The sequence below is a fragment of the Haliotis cracherodii genome, unplaced genomic scaffold (assembly GCF_022045235.1).
Source record: "Haliotis cracherodii isolate W230 unplaced genomic scaffold, xgHalCrac1.p SCAF_3, whole genome shotgun sequence".
In the NCBI taxonomy this organism is placed as follows: Eukaryota; Metazoa; Mollusca; class Gastropoda; order Lepetellida; family Haliotidae; genus Haliotis; species Haliotis cracherodii.
In genome coordinates this window covers 17,032,502-17,050,990 of record NW_027266286.1, presented here as the reverse complement: position 1 = coordinate 17,050,990, position 18,489 = coordinate 17,032,502, and the positions used below count along the sequence as shown (strand labels likewise).

Sequence of the window (18,489 nt, the reverse complement as noted above, 5' to 3'; positions counted from 1 at the left end):
AACGTGTGGTAAGATTATTTATCTTTATCGCTCGGGGTATCTGACAGGCACGAGTGCAGTAATTTGTTTCTTACACACCCTAAAATCGCACATTTGTAGCACTTGAAACGTGATTTTGTAAACACTATCCATATAGCCCGAACGTGCTCTTCGGCGTTTGTGTATTTTCCAAAACATTTTAATTGAGTGAGTATGTTTTTACGCCGCTTTTAGCAATATTCCAGCAATATCACGGCCAAAACATTCTAGACGATTCTAGGCGACGTTTTAAAATTATCATAAGTAATTAGATGAACAACAGATTCCCATGATCACTAATATGTTATTAAATTCTTCGAGTAAATATCCGATATTTAGATTTCTAAACACAGAGTAAATAATGCTGTGTGTGGTGATTTAGTAATGTGTCGAAATGGAGGGATTTACGATTTACCGAATTTTCATAGGTCACTTTAGGTAAATTTGCTTTCCCAAAAATTACAGTGGGTGATATCACGTAAGAGGGAGTTTCCCCTCGAATTAAAACTGTGAAGTGTATTAGAGCGCATAGTGTATTTTGAGTTTTATTTGACTTCGAAATGTTTAATCCTGATTCCAAAGAGGGTTGCTTGGTGTATGATATGCGATTAGCTTATCAATTTTGATCTTGGAATACTGAATCATAAGTACAACTTGTTGCCTTGGAAATGCCAAACAATGCACAACCTCATTGATAGCAATACGTACCAACACAGAGCATCCATGAGGTGTCTACAAAGTTTTATGAAGACATGTTGAACGGAGTTATGCTCCAGAAACAAAATTGACGGATGCCGTTCCTATATATCCCCCCCAAAAGTGAGCGTGCACCCCACCACGCACCCCCGAATCGTGAATACCATTCACAAAAGATGTTTTACTCTGAGATTCAGAAACTTTATTAATGATGCCTCCATTGACATTCTCACAACTAAACTCAGCAGAGCTCTCATGTAGCCCCAACTCCAAGACAAAAGTTATTTGAGAGTGTAGCAAAGGATCTTATCGAAGGTTTAGACAGAGATATTGTACAACCGCTAAAGCAAGAAATCATTGATCTTCGACATGAACTTGATGATGAAACTGGTGATTTTGAGCAGTAGAGTAGAAGAAACTCTCTACGAATTAGTGGCCTACCTGACTTAAAGGAAGAAAACACGGAGGCATTAGTGATGGAGGTCCTCAGAGACTTACAACCTGGCCTTACAGTACCGGACATCGGCAGATGCCACCGAGTCGGTAAGAAAAACATGGATAGGAACAGACAGGTCATCGAAAGCTATTCGTCAGCTATAGAAACAGGAACAAAGTAATTTCTAACAAAAGAATGCTGAGACAAGATAGAAGTTCAGTCTATATAAACGAGGACTTAACCAAGCATCGAAGTAAACTGTTCAAACTGACCCGAGACTTAAAAGCAAAACAACCAATTTTCTTCCACGTGGACTTATGATGGCCGAGTGTATGTTGAGGAACAACCCGAGGTTGTTATGAGGGTGATTCAGTGCGAGTCTGACCTGGACAGATATTGTTGATGTTATTGAGAACTTATATTACATTAGATTTGTACCCTGCACTGTGTCAGTTACAAGTGATTCATACTGCGATGCAACAGTGATGAATAAGGATCCGCCAAAGCATATTTATAGTAATGTCATCAAAACTAACTACTGTCACGTGTCGACACAACGGAAACCACTCAATGTATCTGTTGTTACTGTTACTGTTAAGTCGTGTACTATAATTGTATATAAGCTTACCTCTGTCTCTCTTACCTCTTTCTGCCAATCGATGCTCATGATGTCAATCATTGGATTGTCTGGTCCAAACTCGATTATTTACAGACCGCCGTCATAGCTGGAATATTGCTGAGGGCGGCGTAAAACAATAAATCAACCAACCAATTTTCTCTCAGCTTTCATATGTATTCCTACTGAAACCTCCCTGTATCCTTTTCCTACAGCTTTCTGGTGTACACAGTTTTATGATGACTAACTATCCTTGCCATAATTCCTAGTCAAGATCTGCATTGCCGGTTTTGTTAAATGTGCATGATATTTCGTTCTCGAAGTTATCTTACTATTGTCAGTGTTCCCGATCACACCACCACACACCTATGAGAAGTATGTATATATTCATCTTACCCAATGGGTAATGATATAATTGAACACCGTGTGGTGATCGGGGTTTTCAATTGTATTTTGTGTCAAAAAGGCCTGCGTTGCTCACATAAATTCAGCCTAAGTAGGACTTCATTCGCTGTATCTTTATTCAGCGAATTTTACAAATGGTGTGATATTCTTCGTGGCGAATGCAGAACGTGCAGTGTGTTTGTATTTCTTTGTTTCATGCAAGCTCAGATCAGAAACACTAATGTTACAATTGTATTGTTGTTGTTGCTTATGCTAGCCGGGGACGTACATCCAAATCCTGGACCACCGAACCGTGACAACGCTGACCAGTCACTGTCTATTTTTTACCTAAATGCTAGAAGTAAACGTAACAAACTCTCTTGTTTCAGTGAATACCTTTCAGATTACAGCGTCGTTTGTTTTACCGAGACATACCTGGTTGACAGTATTAAAAATGAAGACTTGAGCTGGAAAGGTTTTACTAACCGGTACGAAAAGACAGAAATATGTTTTGAGTTGGTGTTATGATATATGTAATATGCTGTTATCTTTTAAAAGAAGACATGAATTAGAAAACATGCAAGACGAATCGATATGGATTCAAATATGCTTACTTCAAAGCTCAATTTCATTGTGCTCTGTCTGCAGACCTGAACATAATTCAGTGAATTTTTAGACTCGCTTAGATGATAGCATTGAACATGCCCTGGATATTTCGTGCACGATTACTATTGTTGGTGACATAAATGAAAATATGTTATCGTCTAGGATCATAAACGTAAATGAATTATTAATAGGAAATATCTACACAATATCATAACCGAGCCTACCAGAGTTACTGACCATACCAGTAGTTTATTGGATCCTATTATTATTATCAGTGAAGATTTAAACGTCATCGACAGTGGTGTAATTGATTTTGAACATTAGCGACCATAGGGGAATTTACATTGAAATAGACACTGATTTGCGAACAAAATTAGCATTTAAAAGAAAAATTTCATGTTTTAAAAACAGTGACTATGATAAACTAAATTCGCTCATTGAAAACACTTGCTGTAATGAATTATTTAGCCAAAATTAAAATGTTGATGAAGCATGTAGTCTGTTCTAGAAATACTTGAACAAATTTGTTTTAATATAAGCATTCCAACTAAAATAGTAACCATTCGTCCAAAGGACAAACCTTGGTATGATTTCAGTTTTAGACGAGCATCAAGGAAAAGAGATAGATTAAAAAAGAATGCTACAAAAAGCAATAAAGAAATCGACATTCGGGCCTATTCAAATCAGAAGACAAAGTAAATAACATGGAATGTCATGCAAAAAAACATTTTTATTCAAACCTAGATGAATTGCTATGAGAATTACATGCAGAAAACAAACCCTCTAACTGGAAAGTTTCACGTTATGTTGTGAAGAACTCTGGCTCAGCTAACAGCATAGCCGCTCTTAAACAGTATAATACGGGCGAACACCCGACATTTTTTACTGATATTAAAAAGGCAGAGAAACTGAATCAATATTTTCAATCTTAATCTAATGTCTATGGTACAAGAACAACTATGCCTGGCTTCACATTTCGTACAGAGACAGAGATGGACAACATAGTCATATCTAAAAAAGTTATTGAAGATATAATAGTAATGTTTGCCTCTGAACAAAGCCTCCGGACCGGACAAAATTTGTCATAAATTATTAAAGAAAACTGTAGATTCTATTAGTGGAGCATTGTGTTTACTGTTCAATGTGTCACTACAATCATGTACATGTATATTTCCATCAGTGTAGAAAAAAGCAAACATTATGCCATTATTTAAGAAAGGTGATCACACTATCGTTTCTAATTATAGACCGATATCACTCATAAGCTGTTTAGGAAAATTGTTTGAGAGAGTTGTGTTCAAACATTTATATAATTACTTTAATGGGAACAAATTGTTGTATAAGTACCAATCTAGGTTTCAGGCTGGGCACTCAACTGTCCATCAACTAATAGAACTTTATCATCAAATTTGTACAGCGTTAGATAACAAAGAAAACTATTGTATTGTATTCTGTGATGTATCAAAAGCCTTTGATCGGGTATGGCACAGCGGGCTTGTGTATAAAATAGAGAGGTATGCTATAACAGGCCAATTGTTAAAATGGCTTACCAGTTACATAAGTAAGCGTAGCCAAAGCGTATTTGTGAATGGGGAAATATCCAAACCAAGATACATGAAGGCCGGCGTGCCACAGGGGTCCGTGCTTGCTCCTATAATCTTTATTGTTTATGTAAATGACATTGCTGATAAATTAGACTGTATGACAAGACTGTTTGCCGACGATACATGCCATGTATCCATTGGCATGTCATCCAATGATAACAGTGTACTGGAACGTTCATTGAGCACAAATTTAGAAATCTTAAGTGAATGGGCTGATAACTTACAATCCCGAAAAGAGTAAATCTGTTCTATTCTCTCGCATGTTGGAGGTCTAAAACTGTATTTCAACGGAAAAGAAATCAGGTCTGTAAATCGTCATAAGCACATGGGTGTTATACTTGGAGCAAGTGGCAAATGGCCTTGTCATATAGATACCGTAATAATAACAACTTCCAAGATGATTTACTCAATGAGAAAACTCAAACATCTACTTTACAGAAATACTATTAACAATATATATAAAATGTTCATAAGACCACACTTTGAATACGCATGTGAGGTTTGGGATGGTTGCACCGAAGGACAAAGTGAGAAATTAGAACAATTACAATTAGAAGGTGCACGCATTGTAACTGGTATACCTAAATATGCCCCCAGGCATTTTATATTACGAAACCCTTAGTTGGGCGCAGAAAGAAACGTAAACTTTGTTCTTTTCCTCAAAATTTATTAATCATTGCCCCTTCTTATCTAACAGATAGTTAACAAAAACCGTTGCTGCAAAAAACTCATACAGTCTCGAAAACATCAACAAGACTAAGTCGTTCGTGTGAATCCTATTTACCCATCGTCTATCCTATTGTGGAATTTTCTATGATTTCTTGTTTTAAACATTCTTTACAAAAGCACCACCCCACATCACCTGCGTACTTCGCATATGGAAACTATAATATCTTACATCCAAAACTGAGATACGTGTGCAGTCAATTGAATTATGATTTATATAGAATTGGTATAAAAGATCACCCGAACTGTATATGTTCAAATACATGTGAGAATGCATATTAATATCTCATGGAATGACATTGTCTAGTCATCAGCGTGAAATTATGTTTAACAGCCTTAACAATATTGTTCATAACATATCTGTTGATGTACACCTACATGTATACGGCAATGCAGATCAGAAAATGAAGCTATATTGAAAGCAGTACAACAGTGTATATGTACAACTAAAAGATTTGTGCAAAGGACTGTTCATTCAACAATGCATCTCTCCCCCTCAAACTCTCTCCCTCTCTCTCGCTCTCTCTCTCTCTCTCTCTCTCAACATTTTTTTTGTCTCTTCTATAGTGTTGTGTGCATTAATATTAATATTGAATTTGAAATTGTGAAATTTTGTAAATACCAGGGAGAGGGCAATCTAAGTTGGAAAAGCTTGTCCCCCAATCCCATTCACTCCTTGTGAATAAATGTTTAAATAAAAAAGGGTACGATTTGAAGTTGAATTGCTGGAATTTTTTACATCCACCACATATATTCTAGATGGATTTTGAAGCAGAGTCCAAGAAAGCAGCCCTTCCAGTCTTCCCAGATGCCGCATGGAAGGGTTGTTTCTTCCATTTCACACAGCATATATGAAGGAAACCCCAGCCAGTTTGACTCCAGAAGGTTTACACAGACAACACAAACTATGACATTACCAGATTTGTCAGAAGATGTGCCGTCTTGCACTTGGTTCCCTTGGCTCAAGTAAGTTATCCAAGAAATTCTAAGATTGATTATTTTAAGAGGCCGACATGCCAGACGAACCCAGGCGCCAGGAGATTGCGCACTATGTCTCCAACCACTGGATAGACGGAGACATGTCCTGTTGGAACCACCACAACACCGAAGGCCCAAGGATTAACAATCATCAAGGGCGGGCATGGTCGCATAAAGAAGATCACCGTCAAGGCCAATCCCAACCTGTACGAGATGATCAGATTTCTGACATCTGAACAGAAGACAAATGAGATAAGAATGCTGCAGTATGCTGGAGGACAGAGTCGGGCTCCAAAGAAGGAATACGAAGATCTGCAGAGGCGAATCGATGATCTGAAGTTCAAACTGACCAGGGGGCATATCTCCGTCCAAGAATATGCTGATGCGAGATCATTTGGATTGAAATTTGTGTAAAGAAATTGAAATAATTGTACAGTTACTTAAATGTTATTAAGTATAATTATCCATTATTTCTGTTATCAATGATGAATTTTAAATTACATACGCCATTATCTCTGTGACACGTTAACACAAACTTGTATCGCCGATGTCATTAAACAAAATATTTTTGTTCTCTTACGCTAATGTGGAATAAATATATGCTTGAATCATGATTCATGTCTTTGCCGTTATTTATATTAACTGACCCCTTCGTTTGCAACAACACATTGCCTCTATTGTCCCGTTAACGAACCCCGAAGCCGCCAGCACTGCTTTACGGGAATGGACCAACCTAATTGATAAGAAACACATACTTTGCTTTCAAGAAACAAAAACTGATCATTTGGATCATCTAGAAATGGAAGGATTCGATCTTTATCTTAAACACAGGACGGGTGCCCTAAGTCGATCAGGGGGTATAGAGTAGCTATAAATATACATATAAAGATCATATGTTAAAAATAGAAGATAGTTGTGATTACCCTCTGTGGATAAAACTATGTCAAGCACTATTTGACCAGGAACAAGACGTTTTATTAGGGACTGTTTATACACCACCGGAAGGTTCTAAATATGTAACAAATGATACTTTTTACGAAATTGAACAATCAGTTATAAACTGTTTAGCACGGAGTGATCACGTTGCGCTTGTGGGAGATTTTAATGCCAGGATAAACAATTTATGTGATCATTGAATATTTTATAAATTCATTATGAAAGAATTCGAATGGGATAATAGCTACATTGGGGAAGGACCTGAACCAGAAACTACTGAACGAGCTGTATATGCTAAAAGTACGAGGTACACAGGATACCGAGAGAGTAAATAACTTTGGTACGAAATTACCTGAAATATGTAAAAGATTAAATATGTTTATATGCAACGGTTAAATCAGTAAAGATGAAATTATTGGTAAATCAACTTGTAAAGATACTGGTGTTTCATATTTCACCATTGCTTTTACCCCTGTGTGTGGACTTTGAAATAATGGAGTTCTCACCTTTGTTATCAGACGTGCATTGCCCTGTGACTTTCACTTTGAATAATAACATCCATGTCAGGAACAAATAGCACATAATCCAAATTATAGCAAAGAATGTCACAAGCCAAAACGTTATAAGCAGGAAGAATCAAATGCATTCTGTTACAATAAAGATATCCAAAACGTAAAGACATTAACACAGTCAGCCACTCGCATGTTTCCGTAACCTACTCCTCTCGAAGGCCGCTATGCGTCGAAACGGCGCAAGCCAATCAAAAGGCGTGTCAGGATATGGGCACTTCGACCAATATAATCCCGGGTATTTAAATTAATTGTGGGAATACGCTTTTGTTTATTGTCGGTTCCACACTGCAGTGTGTACGGAGAAGAGAATCGGGTTATATTAATTGATGTTGTTACTTGTAAGGCCATGTTCGTTGATAGATTCGAATGTACACGAGCGTTTGTTTACATTCAGGAAACGGCTCTCTTGACTGCGACATCCGTTCATTTGAGCCATCACTGGTCTTGTCTTTTCAAAACTACGTTCAGTGCTAACGGGATCGGGTGGTAAGGCTCACTGACCTGGATACTAATTGCGTGGATCGATGCTCATGATATTAATCACTGGATTGTCTGGTCCAAACTCGATTATTTACAGACCGCAGCTGGAATATTGCTGAGTGCGGCGTTAAACAACAAACCAACCAACCAACCAAATCATACAAATATTTATGTATTTTCTTTTATGTCGTAAATAAAGATCTATTCTGCGTCTGTTTAAATAGAGATTCGCACATGATACAGTAATATAAGAATGGAATATGTACCCCAGTACTTTGTAATCAGACCCTATTATGAAAAGTTTCTGATCCTCATACTGATTGATGATAGTCATCTCCTATTCAAGCGATCTCTATTATGATAACATATTTTTCGCAAAAGAACAGTTAGTTTGTGAACTAACGGTATGTTTTGTTGACTTGCATAGTACATATTAAGGTGTGCTCATTGTAACAATAACATACTCTTATGACGTTCCACTTCTCTGTCGTGTTTGCTTTGCTTTCCATACAATTTGTCCAGTATTTACTGTTTCGGACCGTTGTCTTAATTTTATTCATTTTAGCGGTAATCCTTAGCAGATCCACCACCACCAGCACTACCACTGAAATTATTACCTCTCCCAGCCTACCACCAACCTCCTTCTTTCATTTCCATTCAGCCTGTCGCACCCATGGCCACCGCCTGTTTCCTCAACACTTCTCTTCTCAGGCAACCATGACCACCACTTCTGTTTCCTCCCACACTTCTCCTCTCCCAAAACCATGACCATCATATCTACTTCCTCCTTACTTCTTCTCTTCCGAAGCCATGACCACCACTTCTGTTTCCTCCCACACTTCTCCTCTCCCAAAACCATGACCATCATATCTACTTCCTCCTTACTTCTTCTCTTCCGAAGCCATGACCACCACTTCCTCTTTCCTCCCACACTTCTCCTCTCCCAAAACCATGACCATCATATCTACTTCCTCCTTACTTCTTCTCTTCCGAAGCCATGACCACCACTTCTGTTTCCTCCCACACTTCTCCTCTCCCAAAACCATGACCATCATATCTACTTCCTCCTTACTTCTTCTCTTCCGAAGCCATGACCACCACTTCTGTTTCCTCCCACACTTCTCCTCTCCCAAAACCATGACCATCATATCTACTTCCTCCTTACTTCTTCTCTTCTGAAGCCATGACGACCACTTCTGTTTCCTCCCACACTTCTCCTCTCCCAAAACCATGACCATTATATCTACTTCCTCCTTACTTCTTCTCTTCCGAAGCCATGACCACCTCTTCTGCTTCCTCCCGCACTTCTCATCTCTCACTCCTCATTTCACTGATTTCTGAAAATATTTGTTCGCTCATTGACATATTTGAAGAGGAAAGAACAAGTCCTGAAGCTCCTGCCAAACAATAATAAACAGGTTGTTCTATATAAAAAAGAAGTTTCATTCTTCATGTTAATCCCATGTTTGCATGTGGTATTTAATTCATAATTGTATTCATTTTGAATAAACCTGATAGATGGTGAATCATGTTTATTTTATATTTCAACATGTACGTATGGCTGAAACAAGTGACGTAGGAGAAATGTCCAAACTTTCTCCAGTGGATATAAACGAAACACACATGATGGAAGGGAGGTAACTCCCTGCAATATCATATGCTAATAAACAGGTTGTTCTCTGTAAAAGGTTTCAGTCTTCATGTTAATCGATGTTTGCATGTGGTATATAATTTATAATTGTATTCATTTTGAATAAACCTGATAGCTGGTGAATTATGTTTATTTTATATTTCAACATGTACGTATGGCTGAAACAAGTGACGTAGGAGAAATGTCCAAACTTTCTCCAGTGGATACAAACGAAACACACATGATGGAAGGGAGGTAACTCCCTGCATGATCACATGCTTATATTCGAAGTCGAACTAGCATTTGCAACTGCTGCTGTAGCACCTCGTCATCCCGCTCCCCTCCTCCTACTACTGTTACTGCTGATATCTATGCTGCTACACACTAATAAAAATCATATGATTGTGATTCGCAAAATATATATTGTGCATATGGAATAGAAAATGTATTATGCGAGTCTTTGGTGGGCACTTGCCCCTATTCTCTATGTTATGTATTAGAGTTTAGTCGTAGCAGCTGAAACCACGCATTGTTCATACGAACGTGGACGAAGAAGGCACTATATCATCGATGTCGATCAACTTAAAGAAATCAATAAATAACATTAACATATACATAAGGGATAAATGACAGATGCATCATATCATCAGATTAAGCATTAAGATATGCTGTGTCGACTCCATACATCATTTAATAAAGGTTTACACCAATTCTCCTTTAAACATTGTTAATTTGAAAAGCATTTTGGGCTGTTGTTTTCCTTAAAACTGTCTCTATAGTAGACGTGTATTTACTATAAAGCAATTCCATTGAGAGGGTAGTCACAGTTACTTTTGGTCCTGCATGAGGTATATATCGGCATAAAAAGAGCTGTGGTGTCTATGGGCACTACAATAATTTTAAGCGTGTTATTATGCGTGGTGTAAACGATGTGGTGTTCATTGTTAGATGAGTGCATTGTATGAATTCAGACTCGCTTGTGTAGAAAATAAAACCTGTGTTATAAGTGAATAATCAGTTGTTGAAAGGGGTGTTTCCAGTCGTGTGTAAATGCACACATACAGGACCCAGTTCTCTCTTTAAGAATGGTGACTATTTCTGCTTAGTAGATTGAACATTAGCTTAACAAACTGATTCGTTATTTCAATCACTTCTCCATACATGGTCAAATTTTAATTAGGGCTTTGAGGTAGCCTTGCACTTAAAGCGTTTGGCCTGTACGATGAATACCCGGGTTCGAATCTTCATATTGGTACAATGTATGCAGTACATTTCTGGTGCTCCCCTTCCATAGTAAAAAGTCTTGAATATTGCTGAGCGTGGCGTTTAACAACAAACATACAAAGTTCGACAATATTCCTTAGTGTGAAGTTTAATGTAACAATTCATAAGGAGGTGACTACAAAACGCCCGCACATTAACACAAGACCGTTGCACAACATCTGCCCCTTGTTAGATGTTGACTCCCCAAGTTGAAACGCGAAGGTTAACCAAGAAATCGGTACGTACAGAACTATATTATTGGAAAATCAGTAAATAACCGTTCAAGATCAATGAATATATATATAAGATATACTCTTCAAAAAAAAAGAAACTTGACACTGACTTTCAAAATGTAATGTAATGCGATTGTTTCAAAATAGGACACAGAAACCATAATTGAACCGCTGTTTGAAGATCAATGTACACAATGTCCAAAGCATTAATCGTGTCACCTAGACAGACACACGTACACGATACAGTTAATGTCACAGGGGTACAGAAAATATCAGTATCGGTTGTGCCCACCACGTGCATCAATCACCGCTTGACACCGACGACCCATAGATGCAATCAAGTTGTCAATAACACGCTGTTGGATGTGGCGCCATTCAAGCTGAAGTGCATCAAGAAGCGCCGGAAGTGTTTGGGGCGGTGGATTCCTCCTGCGAACGCGTCGATCCAACTCGTCCCACAGATGCTCAATCGGGGACAAATCTGCTGACCGGGCTGGTAATGTCTGGATGTTGTTGTGCTGTAAGAAGTCCTGACAAACACGTGCAATATGCGGTCGAGCGTTGTCCTGCTGGAACTGTCCGCCATGAACGTTGACGTGAGGAAGAACGTAAGGCTGTAGGATCAAGTCTCTGTAACGCACACCTGTAAATGCACCTGCCACATGCACGAGAGGCGTCCTACCACGGTGATGATGAATTCCGGCCCATACCATGACACTCCCGTCGCCAAATGGGACAACCTGCTGCACACAGTTGGGGGCGTAACGTTCACCCTGACGTTTGTAGACACGTGCGCGCCCATCAGCATGTGTGAGTAGGAAACGTGACTCGTCAGTAAACAGTACATTTCTCCACCTTGCACGTGCCCACCTAACCCTCTGTTGGCACCTTTTGGCACGTTGAACAGGTCTTCGTGCAAAAAGGTCCAGCCTCCCTCAATTTGATATTCTGCGTACCACAGGGATCTGTGTGGTTGTAGACGTGGCTGTGGTAGTGCGGTCTCGGAGGTGTCGCAGCCGGATGTATCGATCTTGTGCTTAGGTTGTCACCCTTGGTATTCCTGACCTTGGTCTGTCGTCAACTCTGTTATTGTTGTTGTATCTGGTCCACAGTGCGTAGATTGTCTGTCTGGATACGCCAAAGTGCCTGGCCACTTCTTGTTGAGTTGCTCCAGCTTGTAATTTCCCAATGGCGTTGTTCCGTTGAGCTGCATTCAGTCTTGGCATTTTGTGACCGCCTCTACTGCCGTTATAAGGACTGTATGAATAGCCGTTGATGTGGATTTTTATACTCATTCAGCAGGGAGGCCTGCATGCCTAAATGCAGGATCCTGTGCTGCACGTTTTTACAGGCGGTTGCGTTTGGATGAAGCTGTAAAATTGATCCCCAAACGCTTCGTTTATGTGCTTTGCATGTGTTTTCGCGAATTATAGGCAAATCATCTTTCTGTTTGACTTATTTGGTTCCCATTTAATGAAATTATTTTAGATATTTGGCAAAAAGTGGTTTTACGTCTATGTCAAGTTTCCTTTTTTGAAGTGTATATTTTTATCTCTAGTTTGCTGAAACGATTAGGCTGTATCTCCGCTGATGAGAAACTTATTTCATATACTACTCAAACTTTGCTAAGGATCAAGTTTTGATGAGATCAAAACACCCTTAAACAAATTAAGATTGAAATATCCCAGTAACCACTATAGAACCTCAATTTCATGACGAACAGACATAGTCATGGGCACGATGTGCATTAGGTGATTGAAAACCTGTGTTTTGATGTTTCGTGACATAATCATTGCACATCAGTATCAGAGAGCACAGCAACATTTGCTACCGAGGATTGCAACAGCTGAATGCACATATGGCCCCTTAGCGTCAAGCTTGGTCATTGGTGTCACCTGTGGTGATCTCTCAACAAGGGACGTTTAATGACTCTGAAACGACAATTGGGCAATCACATCTGTTTCTGACGAGAACTTGTTAAAAGAGTTCTTGGCATATGAGACGAAAAAGGTGCTAATCCCGGACGGGACTCAACCCCAAAAAGTACGAGAATCTGTACTTTACCAAGAGAGTGTTATCCCAAATATCGCGTTTGTTATAGATGAATGTATATCATGGTTGGTATTTCTTGTAGCTTTTTACTAAGCCGACTCGTGAAAAGCTGACACTCCTCACTACTTCGTCAGCAATAGACTAAACAATAACTATATACCATGGAGACGCAACATAGAGCCCAAGCAAAAATTTATTCATCCAGAAAGGCTAGCCATATACAGTTGATTCTAATACACAGTCACCAAATGTGAACATTTCAGAAATTTACATGTAACATATCTAATGTGGATAGTTCTTGGACAGTTCTTGGAGTCGAAGGAAAGAATAAACAATATCGACGTTAAAGTGCAGTGAAGAGGTTTTTCTTTTACTTGTGTGCCTTTAGGCGTTTTTTTGTTGGTTTTTCTTTGTGTGTGTGTGTGTGTGGGTGTGTGTGTGTGTGTGTGGGGGGGGGGGGGGGGGGGGGGGGGGAGGGGGTTAGGCAAACCACTGTATTTCAGCGCGTTCACTCGTGCGACCTTGGTTGACGTTTTCTCCAACAACCCAGTTTGAAGTAATCACAAACCCAGTTGTAGTGATCAGCTTGAAGGACCATTGTGGTGATTGGTCAAGCTCAAACTCATCAGAGGATGTCTGGTTATCTCTCAGTGCCCGAACAATCTGTGCTGCAACATTTGGAGTGGGTCCCAAGGCAAGATTGTCTGCTTTGTGATACCGGAATCCGGGATCGTTGGGCAGTTTGAACGCTACTCTGATGTCCGCTCCGTCTTCGACAGCATTTCTGACATCCAAGGCTGACCCTTCAACGACTGTGCCATCCGTCAACAAGTGAAACAATAAACGCCATTTCCTTGTGTCAACGTACCAAGTCATCTCCTGTCTGTCAATTGTGTAGCCTAGTGGGCTGGCTGTAGATGATCCGACGAGGGGGCGATATGTTCGAACAGCTCCAGTCGTTCCCAGAACTCTAAACTCCCAGTTCAAGTCACTTTCGAACGTTTTGGAGTCAGCTCTAGCTAATGCAGATATACTTTGGACTGCCACGTGCTCCTCTGTGAGCCTTATGCTCTCTGCTCCAACGATCGTATCACCGAACTTCACACGAACATTGTGTCCAGCTTCGATGCGAAGTTTCAGGATGTTCCTTGTAAACAATGAATCTGAGCCCAGACCGCTATAGGTATGAACTGGAACCCAACAAGGATCCACAAACCAGTCAGTGTCCACCTTAACCCGAGACTGGCCTCTTGGTGTGTGAGAGCCCAAATTCCACCTGGAAATATCCCGAGTACCAGCTGTGTTGAGGATCAAAAACCACCAGTAGGCATTGCCTTGAAACTCCAGATGGTTTCCTGCGACTCTCTGACTGACGCTCCAGATATGTTCAGCGCTTACCATGGCTTTCCCATTAGACCCTGTGTTGAAGATCTCAATATTTTGCACAGGAAATACAACATTCTGCTGTTGAGACACAGAAATCGACTTTCCTTGCAGAACAGCTGAAAGAAACGTGTCTACACTACCAAACTTAACAGTTCCATTTGCAAAGGTAGAGTAAACAGGTTGTTGGTAGTCCGTTTTCAAAACAAACCACTTAAAGGCAGACGTGGACCGTGACTGAGACAGGAAGGTGCTTCCGACGTAATATCTGATCACGTGCCAGTTTCCTGTCGTGCAAATATTGCTCATCCACCAATAGGCATTGTTTTGAAATCCATTCCATCCAGATTTGCTGATATGCATTAGTGCCTGGCAGCAAACATCACCATTTATGTTCTGACAGTTGTCAACTTCGGCAAAGTAATTGTTAATGCCAAATTTTATCCTTGCGCCGTGCTTTACCGACTCCTGTAAATCCTCTTTTCTTCCAGTAACCACGGTCCCATCTTTGGCAGTTTCTAGAACTTTCACCCATTCTCTCTTGTCGTGTAAACCTACAACGATACAACAGATCCTTCTTTTACTGAGGATACAAACAGATTGTTTACAAGCCATTGGTTCATTTATTGCATCCTTCTACGTTTTGGATTTATGCTAAACTGCATACATGTGTATACCCACTGACCAAAGTACCTGTGAAGATCCGGGTGAGGATAGGTCTTCAGCAACCCATGCTTGCCGTAAAAGGCGACTATGCTTGTCGTAAGAGGCGGCTAACGCGATCGGGTGGTCAGGTTCGCTGACTTGGTTGATGCATGTAATCGTATTCCAACTGCGTGGATCGATGCTCATGATGTCATTCACTGGATGGTATAGTCCAGACTTGATTATTTACGGGCCGCCGTTATACAGCTGGAATACTGCTGAGTGCGGCGTTAAACAACAAACAAACCTAGCTATCGAATTGGAACAGTAACTATTGCTATCTGTCACAGTATGGTAGACGAAGCACGATCAAATAAGTTGATTTATCAAACGTAGGCCATGTCATTAATACGACAAACATACAAACAAGTTGAAATCGAATGAGTGATTGTTTAGGTCTAAGATATTTACGTATTGATAATTGTGGATATTATGATTATTCTTTGGAATAGTAAACACACATTTCAACTATTAGTGTCTAATAGTGTGCCTGAGTGTTATTTAAATACTTATCAAAATGTACCCAACACTTACATGTATATCTGTATTATTTCTATCTTTCTTTAAAATAAACTTTGTTTGAAAGGGAATGTGAGTATTTATTAAAAACTCGTTCAGACTGTTGTATCAATCTAATTGTGAGAGGTCATACTACCACAATGCTTTTACATGAGGTACCATTTCGAAAAATACTTTCAATTTTGTTCTAGCTAGAATAACTAGAATACCTGTACGTAAAATAATCAGTCCTGTTCATCTTTAAACTGGGGCACGGGTGTCTAAGTCGTCTAAGTCGCCGCAAATCGCTGTTCCTAGGGCACGCCAGGAACATATGTTCGGGGGTTCGAATCCCGGTTCGACCCGATTATGATTCAAGGTTTGTCAGCACCACACCCGTGCTCATGGGTTTCACCAAAGTGGTAAACGTCTGAGACCTGCATCACTTCGGGCATTCCCCCCCACGTTGATCAATTACACCGTGGTATAACTGGAATACTGCTAAAAGCGGCGATAAACCCATCTCACTCACTCACTCATATGGAAACCTTGAAAAGTGAATGTACACTGCGTCAGTAATTCATCGGTTGGCCCAATAACAGAATAGCATACGATCTTCGAGGAATTACGAATTTTTTCCCGTGCTTTATTAAACATCAAACAAACAAACAAACACGACCAACTACTGAGCATGATGAGGATCAGGATGAGGATTCGTTTTGTAACTTCCGAGCATTGACGAGTAACTTTTAACGTTATAAACGATGGGCACATTACCCAGGATTCCGAGAATTCTTTATATTAACCACAGTTTTTCTTCTGGGAAAATGTAGAAAAATGGAGGTTTTTCGATTTCAGTAAGTGGAGAAACAATGAAACCAGTGGATCAACTGAAACGAACCAGCCAATCAGCACGAAGCAAAACAGATAATGTATATAAAGAATCACTGATACTATTTCCCCCAATCTACAGGGCTCATCTCTACCTACATTCCTCAGGCCTGCACTGTGCATGGAGATGATCCGCTGACATCAACAGTAACAGAAGCAATAGGATGGTATACTTCATAGTTTGTTTTCTGCAATGAAAATACATGGATTTGTTTGTTTGTTGTTTAACGCCGCACTCACTATTTCAGCTAAATGACGGAGGTCTGTAAATACCAGGACCAGACAATACGGTGACTGAAATCACGAGCATCAATCCACGCAATTGGAATATTGCTGAGTGCGGCGTTAAACAACAAACAATACAATTCAATACAATACAAAACAATACAATACAATACAATACATGTCGTAATACAACATGATACCAGATTACAAACAAGAAAACAGATGAAATGGAACAGGAATAAATGAAATACACACACGGACATGCACACGTATTACTCACGGTTACACAATCGTCTGCCCCGACTATGAGCCGGAACTTCAATTAGAGAAACCACGAGGGGTTTAATTAACCATTTCAACGATTAGACACTGGGGTCCGAGTGGTCAAACATACTTACACTGCAAACACGAAAACGTCGTTTTTTCCGAATACGGTCATTGGACGGAAAAACGACGTTATTTGGACGCTTTTTCCGTCCAAATAACGTCGTTATTTGACATAGGAATTTACTGGGAGAGAACGATTTCATCAAGCTCCTCCCTTTCTTGATTGACACTATCAATCAAGCAACAGCGTCTACCGGTATTCCTACTTCTCAGATTTCATTGATCAGTTCTCGCATGTTAGATTACAGGCCCGAGTTTGACGCTGTACTCGAAGAGCTTAGCGGAAGTACTGAAATCAATCGTTCTGCGCATGCGGATTGCTTAATGCCTTGTCCAAATTTTCTTTTCTGTGCATGCCCGATTTCGCGTATTGTTTCCACTATGTCACCACTATTTGACAATGATTCATAAACACGTCGTACAATGTCGCTTTAATTTATGGCACGCACTTGATCGGCACGCATTTCCCCTTAACTAATACAATGATAACGGTAATAATTTTAGTCAAAATAATTAGGAAAGCGCAAAGCTCGGGAACGTTTGAGTATAGGAAAAGGATTTATACTTTCGAAAGTTATATAATCGTCAAATACGCAAACGAATATCAACCGGCTTTTAAAACTTATTTTTGTAGAAGGTGATCTTGGTGTATATTGCCAGATATTATATGCATATACATTTTTCCGATATTGCTTATTTCAATGTTTATTAATAGTTTTAAGGTTCGTCCGCCTAATTGACGGGATTCCACTTTCTCATTTGTACATGACACTTAAGCAGTGTCCTGTTACTGTAAACAGATTAGTTTCAAATTCCAAACTGGACATTTATACTACGAGATAGTAAGCCTAACGCTTACTCACCGGTAGAACGTAGACAATATCGCTACAAGAGATATCACGTATTTGAATGTTAATACTTAAGACAAACACTCATTATTTTTGCAGTGACGATATAACACTTATACACGTTTATTGCTGACTTTCATATGTCAGCCTGTCATACTTACTTATGGGGCAGTTTTCAATCTTGTACTTACTTACTCTGGTGTTCCTAAGCGAAGCTTATTGGCTTGGGTGTTATACCCCGTTTTTCTGGTAATCCTATTATTTCTTCATTTTTATCTAATGACACCCTGTTCTCTGGATCACGGCTCCGTGACTATCCATA

General features: G+C 39.6%; 2 protein-coding genes across 2 annotated transcripts in view; both read right to left on the bottom strand.

Annotated features, from left to right (window-relative positions):
* Window positions 1–7,703, bottom strand: part of LOC139474947 (patched domain-containing protein 3-like) — a 63,548-nt gene extending 55,845 nt beyond the window's left edge. The window contains exon 1 of the mRNA XM_071258145.1: window positions 7,507–7,703. The gene's annotated coding sequence lies outside the window, so the exon portion shown is untranslated. The remainder of the gene's footprint in view (window positions 1–7,506) is intronic.
* A 6,007-nt stretch (window positions 7,704–13,710) lies between these two features.
* On the bottom strand, window positions 13,711–16,885 carry LOC139475888 (uncharacterized). Its single transcript, XM_071259105.1, has 2 exons — window positions 16,807–16,885; window positions 13,711–15,167 (listed from the first exon to the last, which is right to left on the bottom strand). The coding sequence occupies exons 1-2, from the start codon at window positions 16,883–16,885 to the stop codon at window positions 13,711–13,713; spliced, it is 1,536 nt and encodes a 511-aa protein (XP_071115206.1).
* Window positions 16,886–18,489: the final 1,604 nt, after the last annotated feature.

What these genes read in the sequence shown, in the direction of transcription:
- LOC139475888 (XM_071259105.1), bottom strand. Translation starts at nt 16,885, where the DNA reads ATGAAGTATACCATCCTATTGCTTCTGTTACTGTTGATGTCAGCGGAT. An exon ending in ACAGTGCAGGCCTGAGGAAT is followed by an intron (nt 15,168 to 16,806) that starts GTAGGTAGAGAT and finishes GTATCGTTGTAG; the next exon opens with GTTTACACGACAAGAGAGAA.